The 13227-nt window shown below is 40.5% G+C and overlaps 1 protein-coding gene across 1 annotated transcript in view; it reads right to left on the bottom strand.

Moving 5' to 3' along the window:
- The window catches only part of ITPR1 (inositol 1,4,5-trisphosphate receptor type 1), a 246737-nt gene that overhangs the window by 67132 nt on the left and 166378 nt on the right, over positions 1-13227 (bottom strand). The window contains exon 41 of the mRNA XM_063291609.1: positions 1151-1331. Coding sequence (XP_063147679.1) covers positions 1151-1331 — 181 coding nt within the window. The remainder of the gene's footprint in view (positions 1-1150; positions 1332-13227) is intronic.

Genomic DNA, 13227 nt, shown 5'->3' with positions numbered 1-13227 from the left:
AGATCACCACGAATTTGAGGCAAATCCTCCAAAACAGCATAGGGAGGAAGATATTGACAAAAATCCTGTGAAATGCCCAGCTTTCCCACTTTATCAACCATCTGGAATCCGTCCTGGAGATTTCCTGCTCCCCAATAAATACGTGGAGGTGAGAACCTGTGTGTGTGTGTACCCCTCCCCCCATGTCTATATTTGCCAGTAGCCACACTACAAAACAGGGCAGGTCCTGGACCAAGAAAATAGTATTAATTGGCTTTAGCATTTCAATTAAAATCAACCACCTTTAAAATAAGGCATCCCATTTAAAATTTAGTGACTTCCCTCTGCATATAACAGCATTCTTCACCAGACTCTTGAAAAGCATCCAGACTTTTCAGCAGGGATATCTGCACTGATTTAAACCTCCTGGTCTTCCCTTTGTTTCCACAAGTGGAATTTATGCTTGTCTGCAAAATGTAAGATGACAGCCCACTCCCACCCCCGATTCACAGGTAATTTACCAGGGAGGGGCAAAACTTACTTCTTTTGAGTAAATATGGTGCTTATTTTATCCACTGGATCCACAGTTAGTACATCTGTTTAATTTAAAATATACAGCATAAAAATATCTATGTTATGCTCTTCAAAATTATGTCCTTACCATATATATTTACAAATTGTCTATGAACATCTAATGTGTCAGTTCATATTCTTGACTATTAATACTATTATTAGGAACAACCTCTTTTATTTTATCCTTATTGGCAATATGTGCTGATCCATCACATACTTGCATATCAGAACAGAGCACCAAGTGGTAGAAACGTTTAAGATTTAATTAGGAATGTACATCTTAATTCATCTTTAGTATGAACTGAGAAAATCTGCTTTTAATTACAGAATTCTAGACCTACTCCCTGCAGAGTAAAGAATATTAAATGAAAAGATGTCAAACTACTCAAGCTGGCTGGCATACTAACACTGAGAATACCTGTCACCATTTCAGTAATTGCCATATCCCAAAAGGATGAGGAAGGAAGATGATGTCATGGCAGGATAGCACTCTTTTCCATGTTGTGGACCAGAATCATGGGATCAATAAAATACTCAATCACATGATGAAGTACTTACTTTCAGATAGCCACTCTCTACTGTAGCTATTAAGCCTTACCTCTTTTCCTTGCTGGCACATCTCTGTCAGACTCATCATCTTTCTTTTTATTTCCCAAATCACTGGTGTTAACTGTGACTGTGGCCTTGATTTCTTGCTGAGCAACTTTCATACGATCATAAAACACTTTGAAGAATTTTTCTGATTTCTTATCTTCCGTTAAGCGACAAAAAAAGGAGTGCTATAGCAAAATAAAAGCCAAGGAAATGGATAATTTAAACATAAAAACGAAATGATCATTTGTAGTATCAAAGACACAATTTTTTAAAAACTAAATGGACTCTCTGTGAGCCCTGCAATCATTGTCTGAGCTACTGAAATGTTACTATATGTATAATATAAAGATAAGCAGTTAAAGTCTCATGGCCAATATAGAATTATGAACCTACTCCACAACTGCCAATTCAGAAGTAAGAACAAGGAGAAAACAATGGCTATGGAATAGCTTCTCCTCAGCATGGTTTGTCATTTTAAAAAAGGGCTTGCATAAGGTCATGTATTTATAACTGCTGAGGATTGGGATACCTACATATGTATGTACATAGACACACACACAGAGTATATGACTCTACCACCTTCTGAAGCTTCCTGTTCCATGGCTGAGTAGCTTATAACACAATTTTTCCTGTTTCAGTTCAAATCTACTTTTACAGACATTTGAAGATGATTACAAACTTTGCTCATAAGCTGCTATTAACTAAGAACATGTTATGTCACTCTTCCTATTTTTATAATCGCACTGCTCAAAGAAGCAAATACCAGCTGCTTCACAAATATTACTCTCTTTGAAACTGAAATACAAATACCAGTGGAGAAAGGTGTAAAGCAAGGCAATACGATCTCACCTAAACTTTTCAACGCTTGTTTGGATTATATCATGCACAAAATGAAATGGGAAGATGGAATTGATATAAACAGAGAGAAGATAAACCATCTCAGGTTTGCAGACGATGTTGTACTGATCACAAAGGATGCTCGAAAGCTGCAAAAAATGCTTTGACAACTTGATGCCAAAAGCAGAAAGGTGGGTCTAAAGATGAATCACACTAAAACAAAAATATATGCAGACAGGGAACCTTCCTAAATTCCAGATGAGGCTTCAGAATGAACTTATCAAAGAGGTTGACCACTATGTCTACCTGGGACAGCTAATCAAAATGAACAAAGATCAAAGAGAAGAACTGATCAGAAGAAGGAAAGCTGGATGGGCTAGATACAACTCCATTAGGGAAGTCTTACAGAATGAGAAGATTGAGGGAAAACTGCATGCTAATCTTTTTAATTTGACTGTCTTATTGGTGGTGCTATATGGAAGTGAAACTTGGTCGCTTAGAAAGGCAGAAGAGGAAGAACTTTCAAGAATAGTAAGGGCTATGGAAAGATCCATGCTGAAAATTTCTCTCCGAGACCACATCCCAAGCAGCCAGATTAGAACACGAAGTGGAATAAATGATGTTGTCGAATATCAAAAACGGAAGCTACGCTTGGCAGGACACGTCACACGCATGTTGGATGGCCATTAGACAACAGCAGTTGCAGAATGGTATCCAAGAGAAGTAACAAGACCTATTGGTCAACCTCCAAAGAGATGGGAAGATCCAATAGTCAAGGACTTTGGCCAAACCTGGAGAAGAAAAGCCAGGATTGGAGACGAATGGAAAGTGAGTTGAGACCAGTAGGACTCTGTCTGGTGACAGTCTGATCAATCAAGGTGATCAAGGTGATTTGTATGACTGCAGTCCTCTATATATGACACACACACACACACGCACACACACACACACACTGTATACACACACACACACACTACTGAGTTCAGTAAGGCTTACTCCTAGATAAGTGTTTATAAGGTTGCTGCCTTAACATACAACCTACTTATGAGAAGGCTTACATACAACTTGAGTGTTCATCAAAGCATTCAGTAAAACATAATATATGTGAATGAGACAGACACATGCATCATACCCTGGGACTGTTGCAGCTACCTATTGAATGTACACTACCACACCATGTAGAATCCATTTCTATTATGTAACAGGTAGAATTGCTGTGCCCAAAGGGCTGAAGGCATGAAAGCAATTCTCTGCACTATACTGCATATGCTGAACATAACAACTGACCCTAAAAGAAAATTAGAACTAATATTGTAGTCTGCTGCTATTAGCCTATATGAAATGAATGTGTGTGTCTGCATGCATGTGTATGTGTGTAGATGGATGGATGGATGGATGGATGGATGGATTTCATTTATCTTTGCTACCCATCTCATGTATGACAACTCTGGGTGGCTTACAAATAATAAAAATAGGAAATCACTAAAACAGTTCAATATAAATAAATAAAAAGACAAAGACAAAGACAAAATATAAAATATAAAATGCCAGATGGGAAGTAAGATTGTCATGAGTACTGATGGCGAGCAGGAGGGGGCCTCTATCCAGGGGGGAAAACACATGCGTAGTACTGAGGAATTAAGCAGCCATTCAAAGAGACACAGATCAGACCCGCCTTAACTTTATCTGTCTGGGTTTTTCCCATGCTTCTTCAGTTCGTTAGGATTTTCAGTCTTATGTAGCAGTAATAAACACTAGAGACCTATTCCTCGTCTCAGCGTGATTCCTGTTAGGACAAGATCTTAACCTTGGCACCCTCGTGGGGCCAACCACCCCCATGAATAGCTGTCCCTCCTTCCATCCCAGGCCAGGTGGCATAACCAAGTTTTTACTCCCTTCCGAAAGGATGGGAGAGTGGGGGCCTGTCTTACTGCTGGGGGTAGCTTGTTCCAAAGGGCAGGTGCTACAGCAGAGAAGGCCCTCTTACTGGACCCTGCCAAACAGCTATTCCTCATGGACAGGGTCCGTAACATGCCCTCTCTGCCTGACCGGGTGGGACAGGTCGACGTAACAAGGGTGAGGCGGTCCCTCAGGTAACCTGGACCCATGCCATGTAGGGCTTTAAAGGTGATAACCAACACCTTGAATTGGACCTGGAAGCAGACTGGCACCCAATTCAGCTCAAGCAGCAACGGTGTTATATGTGCCTTTCTAGGGGCTCCTAAAACTGCTCACGCGGCCACATTTTGCATCAGCTGTAGCTTCTGGATACTCTTCAAGGGTAGCCCCATGTAGACCACATTGCAGTAGTCTATGCAAGAGATGACCAGGGCATGAGTGACCTTTTGGGGGGACTCCCTATCCAGGAAAGGGCATAGCTGGCACACCACACGAAGTTGTGCAAAGGCTCCCCTGGCTACGACTGCTACCTGCTCTTTGAGCAGGAGCCGTGAGTCCAGGAAAACCCCCAGGTTCCGCACTGGGTCTGTCTGGGGCAATGCAACCTCATCCAGAACCAAAGATGGTAAGTTCCCAGATACCTGGGAGCCCCCAACCCGCAGCCACTCCGTCTTGCCAGGGTTCAGCTGAAGCCTGTTGTTCCCCATCCAAAACCTTACAGCCCCCAGACACTCAGAGAGGGTGGTTACAGCATCACTTACTTCACCCGGGATGGAGATATACCGTTGAGTATCAACAGCATACTGATGATACCTCAATCCCATGGTGACGGATGATCTCACCCAGTGGTTTCATGTAGATATTAAAAAGGAGTGGAGAGAGCACTGAACCTGTGGCAAGGAGGGGCTGCAGGCTGGATCTCTCACTCCTTATCAACAGCAATTGGGACTGGCCCTGGAGGGGAGAGATGAACCAGCGCAACACTATGCCACCCACCCCCAACTCCCTGAGCCAACCCAAAAGGATACCATGGTCGATGGTGTCGAAAGCCGCTGAGAGGTCAAGAAGAGCCAGGATGGATGCACTGCCCCCATCCCACCCTTGCCAGAGATCATCCATAAGCACGACCAAAGCTGTTTCTGTCCCATATCCGGGCCTGAAACCAGACTGAAAAGGGTCCAGATAATCCGTTTCATCCAGGATCCTCTGGAGCTGCAATGCCACCACTTTCTCAACCACCTTCTCTAAAAAGGGGAGATGGGAGACTGGACGAAAATTGTCCAGAATAGTGGCCTCCAGTGATGGTTTCTTGAGAAGGGGGCACACCAGCACCTCTTTAAAGGCTGCCAGAAATACCCCCTCCCCTAAAGATGGATTCATCATCGTCTGGACCCACCCACACTTCACCTCCCAAGCTACCTTCACCAGCCAGGAGGGACAGGGATCTAGTTGGCAAGTGGTGGCATTTACAGACCCAAGAACCCTGTCCACTTCCTCGGGCCCAACACAGATTCATTCATTTGGTGTATGTGCCTTGTAATGTGTAGAAGCAAAATTAAATACTACTGTACTTTCATTTCTCAGCCCAACTCACTTCACAGAGTGGTTGTTGTGGGGAAATAGGAGTAGGAAGGAGTATCAGGTATGTTCACTGCCTATTTATAACAATAATAAAGGCGGGATAAAAATCAAATAAATAAATAAACAAACTCTGTAAAGTACAGAACAGAGACCACATGGATGAAGGCACCAAAAACCCAGGGATACTATTATATAAATCAGAAAAGGAGCAAGTTGGTCATCATATGCAGAGAATTACAAAGTTATCATTCTTCTGTGGATAATGTTGCAACCACTTTTCCTATGCACAAATTATATTCAACCATCTAAATAGTGACAGTTAATTAAACTTCTGTAGCCAGAAACATTCACAAAAAAGTATTAGTCACAAACTGCATACACATAGTTTGTTTATCTTGATTGTTACTGTGTCTACCCCAGAGGTGAACAACTGTTTTTGGACCAAGGATCACGCTTAGTCTTTAAGCGTGCCACAGGCAGACTCCAACAAGTAATAAAAGGAGCCTTGTCAAAAAAATCTTCTCTCACTTCGCTTTCATTTAATTACAATTAAATTTTATCTCATTTAATTAAAATTAAATATAACTTTATATAACTTCATGCATTGTTGTTGTTGTTTATTCGTTTAGTCGCTTCCGACTCTTCGTGACTTCATGGACCAGCCCACGCCAGAGCTTTCTGTCGGTCATCACCACCCCCAGCTCCCCCAGGGACGAGTGCGTCACCTCTAGAATATCATCCATCCATCTTGCCCTTGGTCAGCCCCTCTTCCTTTTGCCCTCCACTCTCCCTAGCATCAGCATCTTCTCCAGGGTGTCCTGTCTTCTCATTATGTGGCCAAAGTATTTCAGTTTTGCCTTTAATATCATTCCCTCCAGTGAGCAGTCTGGCTTGATTTCCTGGAGGATGGACTGGTCTGATCTTCTGGCAGTCCAAGGCACTCTCAGAATTTTCCTCCAACACCACAGTTCCAAAGCATCTATCTTCCTTCTCTCAGCCTTCCTTGTGGTCCAGCTCTGCAGCCATATGTCACTACAGGGAACACCATTGCTTTAACTATGCGGGCCTTTGTTGTCAGTGTGATGTCTCTGCTCTTAACTATTTTATCAAGATTTGTCATTGCTCTTCTCCCAAGGATTAAGCGTCTTCTGATTTCCTGACTGCAGTCAGCATCTGCAGTAATCTTCGCACCTAGAAATACAAAGTCTTTCACTGCTTCTACATTTTCTCCCTCTATTTGCCAGTTATCAATCAAGCTGGTTGCCATAATCTTGGTTTTTTTGAGGTTTAGCTGCAAGCCAGCTTTTGCACTTTCTTCTTTCACCTTCATCATAAGGCTCCTCAGTTCCTCTTCATGCATAGTTACATAATATAACTTCATGCATAATTTCCCTCTTCTGTCATACTAAAATGTATACTTCGTTTAAAAAAAGTATTACACTCTACCTGGTCCTTTCCTAATTTTATTTTTCCAAACGTTTCTTGAAACAATTTGACTTTCTTCACTACTTCTAAATAATCTTGTCAAGTTTTGAATAAGTATGACTACATTAGATTTTCTTAGGAAATATTCTACCAACATTATTAATGAATGTCATTATTTTAAAGTTGCCTGATAAGTTGTTCAAGTTTATGTCCTGATAATGACTTCTCATTAGCCTTAGGTTTAAAATTCTTCTGCCATTACTATTACCCTTATTAATTTTAATCTGCTTGCATAATTGCCAAAAGCAAACAAAAAACATGACTGGCTTTTTAGTAAACTTCATAGTGTCTCAGTTCTATATCCTTTGATTTATATTTCAGAAAACTGAATTCCTTCATTAATCAAAGAGGTTAATTTTGAACATACATGATGCATTTTTATAAAGCGCCCCATATTCAGTAGAGATAAATTTAACATTTCACCATCTTGGGTTTTAGTTTTCATATTTTATACTTTATATTTTAGAGCTTTTATTATATTTGCATATTTATATTTTATAATGTACTTTTAATTGATATTTAATTGTTACTGTTTTTAATTGGCTGTAAGCTGCCCAGAGTCGTTTCGAGATGGGCGGTGGAAAACTATGATAAATAAATAAATAAAAATAATATGTAGCATGTTAGTGAATTAAAACAACACATCTGCCCTTTTGTGACTCAGGAAAATATTGAATAGCAGTTTGCATGCCTCACTGATCGATATTTTAATTCCACAGCACACCAGGGAACTGCTGCTTAAATGCTAGAAACGCAGCGTGAAACTGTGACTGACACAGCAGTGTTGCTGACCTGCTAAGACTGACATGAGGTGCTAAACAAAGAAAGCTGAATTAATGATGCCTTAAGGATGGCGTATTAGGTTTTGCTCATATCTGTGAATCTTCACATTTATCATATGTATTGGAAACATATTTATCTCAGGTTGTTTTAACCAGCTTTGCCCTGTAGTTATATTTATTCACAGTGCTAAGAAGACAGGAAACATGGAAATTTGCATAAAGCGGTTTGGCTTTCACTCAGACTTGGTAATTAGAAACTCCCTATTGCGTTGGGTCTGCTTGTTTCAAGCTCATATTACAAGTCCATGGCCAGAATTCTATACAGGCTATAGATGAATTTATTCAAATGTCTGATAAAAGAGTTATCCTTATGGAAAGCATTCATTGGCGGTGGTAAAAAAAATCCAGTCGGAGGTGTAAATATTAGTTTTTGGTCTTGGTTCCAAAAAGTAAGAAATATACTTTGCTAATTTTTTACCTTTTATTGGATCTATTTGCTTTGGAATACCAGTCTGACCCATTTTCAAATTGCAAAAGTGACTGAAGAACCCCATGTTAGTGAAAAGCTTGTTATTCATATCAGCAATGGCTGGGCAAATAAGTGATAGTAAGGCAGCAGTGAAGTAGATTATAATATCAGCTCTTTCCAGCTCCTTATGATCAGAGCAGCATCCTTTGATCAGATGCAACTTGTATTTGCCTTTATAACATAACACGAATCCAAATACTGTCCTACAACTGGAGCAGAAAACCAGACCTGTATGAAGTATGAATTTTGAGAAAGCATTTTTCACAGACAAGCATTTAGAGACTGATTCAGCACATACAACACAGGATGAGGGCAATAGTACAAACCATTCCCTCATCACAAATTCACTATATGTGTTTATAATAGATCTGGAAAAAAAGCTCTCAGCTTGGTTAGCTTTGATAGTCCTTCCATAGAAAATGAGCATTTCTGGTGATTTTAGCCAGTCACTTTGGATATACATGAATAATTGCTTCATCAGGATCTATTAAGCTTCCTCCCAATATAAGCTTGTCTTTACACTCACAGTCAGATATTAGACTGAGAACTGCAAAGTCAACAAGTACATATTTAGATGTTCATTAGATAGCCTTTCTCTTGTCCTGAAACTATCTATTGGGCACTTCTTTCTGATGAGGTACCTTATTACTATTTAACTCAATTTCTCTTCTATTACTCTCCTGTGCATGGAAAAGGATTGGTGCAAGACAGCTTTCACAGCCAATAGGAAGCTTATTAAGGGGTTTCTGTTTTGTTCCTTAAGAGTTACGATTTACAACCTAGTTTTAAAATAACCAGAAGCACCAATGGATAACTCATAATTAGAGGCTGTAATTCTAACATACAGTTCAGTATTACCAATGTTGCTACAAAGCTAATCCTCAGAACTATATATTGTACATGCTTTAAAAACAACAACAACATGACTAAGCCTGTCTAGAACTGCTAAAGGACAGGCCAGAGTTACTAGTTTATTTCCACTGGGAGCAATCAACACCGTCAGACGGGCCATGTGTACCACTTGATTTATTATGAAAAAGTCTTTCATGAGAGGGGTCTCTGCGCCAAAATGCTAATTAGCTGCCTGCTTTATATCAGAGACAAACATCCAGGGCAAGTGTAGAAAGGAACAGAAAAGGAAGAAGACTTCAAGTGAGCAAAGGGTGATGTGTTAATGTGCACAAATTACAGGTAATATCACAACTTCTGCTTTTCTTGCATTGATTAAAAAGGTAGCAGAACAAGCAGATGGTTCTGGGTTTGTGGGAGTTGTGGGACCACAATTTCAATATATTTTTAAGAAGTACCACTTTCTTCACACATTTAACACAGCTGCAGCATATACACACCCACAGAAGTATAGTGAGCCTTTAAACCACACATTATCAGTACAGGAGAGAGGCACACATCCTACTTTCTTCCTCAATGAAGGATTTGTACGTGGGTGTGAGAACAAGGACATTTTACTGGCTCCTGGAAGTCAGCAACCCTTTAAAATATTTTTTTGGAAGAGGCAGAAGAGAAAAGGGAACTGAAGAAAACCATGGCAACCAGTCAGTCCACCTACCCACACCACCCACTAGCTTCATTTGCTGACGCATTAAATAAAAAAAAGCCGACCGAAAGATCTCAAGCTGTCTCTACCAGCTTGGGAAGGTGAGCAAGCCCTCAGAGCTCATTAAATTCCTTCCTTAGCTTCCCTTGTATGCCTGCAGCTACTGAGCAAGTTGAATATAAATAGAAGTTATATAACATCCTTGTTGATTCCTGTGTTTTAAAAAAAAAAGTAGCATGACCTTGTTTAAAAAAGTCTGTCTCTTCTTTCTTATCAAGGACTTTAATCATTATAGGGATTAACCTGAAGCCACCTGTAGCTGATTTACATTCTAAAAGAAAGTTACATTAAAAAGAATAATGTCATGTGTTGTTCTATCCTGATTTTCTGGGGAGCTCTAAAATCTTTATCTAATTTCCTGGGCAAATCTCATGAAGCCATTTTAATAGCCTGGAGAATGGCATTTCCTTTGTACCTATAGAGCAGAAAACTGGACTGTGATTTCCATCTGTAGCAAATGTATCAAAAATTGAAGCTAAAATTGAATAGATTTGCTGTAATTTCTTCCTTTCCCCCCTTTTTTATGCTCTTAGTATCTTGTTCAACCACTTCTCCTCCACAGTCATGCATGATAATTTGACTATCCATCTACAGGAAGGTTATCTAGATGGTTTGGTCTATACATGAAAGCCAGTAGAGGTTTTTGGCTCATCCTGAGCTTCTGCCTAAGGAGAATCATACTGGCGTCTGGAACTGAGTCTGCATGCTGCTCCATCACCCAGATGCTATGCCTTACCCACCTCTTCTACCTTCAGCATTACAGGAGTGGGTGATGCTTCAGAACAGGAGACCAGCACACTGTGCAACTTGGAGTAACTGTGTTTTTATTAGGTTGCAAAACAGCTTTTAAGACTCTTATAGGTACGTGTGGGTCGGGGGAAATAAGCACTGTAGTTGGTCTTCTATGTACAGAGGTAAGAGGAAGAAAGACAATGTGGATAGATTTTTTTGTTGATGTTTCGGAATAGAATTGAAAATTACTTAAATAACACTCCTGCCTATCAAACTTCTTTCACTTACCTATTTCTTATCTCAAGTTCTACTTGAATCTTACTCTGCTGCTAACTCTACTACTTCAAATTATTAACCTCTCATTTCTCTCTGGCTCCTGTTCTTCTGTAAATATTCCACTGTCATCTTTATTCTCAATAACATCAGAATTTAACCCATACTTTCCAGTTACCATATACTTTAACACTCTGGAATCTGCTGCTTAGTTTAACTGTCTTGACTTTCCTTCCTCTAACTCTGGGCTTTGACCACCCCCTCTCTGATTTCCACTGCCTACACGTCTCATGAAAATCATTAATAATTTCTATTCTGCCAAAACAAAGTACTTTTACTCTCTATGACCTTTTGGCTTTGATATGATTTATTGCTCTGTCCTACTTTCATGTTCCAGTCTCTACAATTCCAATCCTAGGTGATTTTGTTCCTACCTATTTAGTTTATCTTTTCATGTTTCCCACTTTAAACTAGATGTTGGGCAACTTGTTACAATATTTAACAAGAATTACACATTCTTTTAAAATACAATATAGTTCAAAGATTCAGACTTAAATATGGAAAACTCAGTGATGAATAGATTAGTAATCTTATGAAGTCATTAATTTTGAATATAACTATCCAGGAAACTGGGAGCTGATTCTTGAGTCAAGTCTGCAATATTTCAAAACAATCAGTTTGTCTGAAGATCTCTAATTTAGAAAGGTGAATAATAATAAAACTGCACAGAGACCTTAACTCAGAAGCTGCACATGAGCCCCATGTGGTTACTTCCCTAACTGTTCCTGCATGAAATCAGTTTCCTGGATGGAACAGATTATCTGAACCCTTTTCAGTCAGGTTTCAGGCATGGGCATGTGACTGAAAGAACATGGATCACACTTGTGGATGATCTCTGGTGGGTGCAGGATGGGGTTGTGCAACCATTCTGGCTCTTCTTGACTTCTCAGCAGCTTTTGATAATGGTGTCCTTCTGGCCAGCTCTGGGGACTAGGAGTGGGATGTAGTTTTGTGCTAGTTTTCCTCCTTTCTTCAGGGCCAGTTCCAGTTGGTGTTTATGGGGGTGGGGGGTGGGAGAGATCTCTTGGGTCTCTCAGGGCTCAATTGTCTTCCCACTCCTATTTAAAATCAATATGAAGCCACTGGGTAAGGTCATACAATGACATGGGGTGAGATATTATCAGTATGCTGATGATACCCAGCTTTACATCTCTGCCCCAGGCCAAACAAGTGATGCTATTCAGGTTCTGTCTCAATGTCTGGAGAAGGTAGGGCTCTGGATGGGGAAGAACAGGCTTAGCTCAGCTCTGCCAAAACTGAGTGGCTATGTGTTTTGGGGATCCTGGATCCAGGTTTTTCCATCTTTGGTTCTGGATGGAGTTGCACCACCCCAGACAGAACTGATATGCAATTTGGAAGCTCTCCTGAACTCATGACACATGTTCAAAGAGTAGGTGGCAGCCACCCAAAAGCCACCCAGGAGGGTTTTTGTACAACTTTGTTTTGTATACCACTTGCAGCCCATCCTGGCACTGCTCATGTCACACATGGCTTAGTCACCTCCAGAGTAGATTACTGCAATGAGCTCTACATAGGGCTGCCTTGAAGACCATTCAAAAGTTGCAGCTAGTCCATAATGCAGTGGTGTGGGCAGTTATGGGCACACCTTGGTATGCCCATGTTATACCTCTGGTCTGAGAGCTGCAGTGGTTCCTAGTGTGATTTCAGGTGGTATTCAAGGTACTGGTTGTCACCTATAAAGCACGCATGGGGTTGGATTATTTGCAGGACCGCCTCTTCCTGATTGTTTCTATCTATCCCGCTATGTCTCACAAGAGGGGCACGCTCTGGCAGTTAAAGAATGTCATCTTATGGGACCTTGGAAGCATGATTTTTCTGTTGCAGTGCCTGCACTCTGCAACATCAGACCACCTGAGATCAGATTGGCCTTGACCCTCCTGGCCTTTTGTAAAGTGCTGAAGACCTGGATATGTTCCAGGGCCTGGCAAATAGGAGGTTAGTTAGCCCATTGAAAAGTTTCTGTCTATTGTTTTGTTGGATTCATCTTCAGTGACCATTGTTGCTTTTAAAATTCTTTGCTAATATTGTTTTTTAGTGTTTTAATGTATTGTTAGCAACCTTCACGAGATGGGCGCCATATAAATTGAATGAATGAATGAATGAATGAATGAATGAATGAATGAATGAATGAATACTATTTAGAAAACTGTATTTTCTAATAGAAAGCCAGTTTGGTGTAGTGGTTAAGGCACTAGGCTAGCAACTAGGAGACCGTGAGTTCTAATTCCACCTTAGGCACGAAGCCAGTGGGGTGACCTTGGGCCAGA

Source organism: Candoia aspera, chromosome 2 (genome assembly GCF_035149785.1).
Source record: "Candoia aspera isolate rCanAsp1 chromosome 2, rCanAsp1.hap2, whole genome shotgun sequence".
NCBI lineage: Eukaryota > Metazoa > Chordata > Lepidosauria > Squamata > Boidae > Candoia > Candoia aspera.
This window is presented reverse-complemented; position numbering and strand designations above follow the sequence as displayed.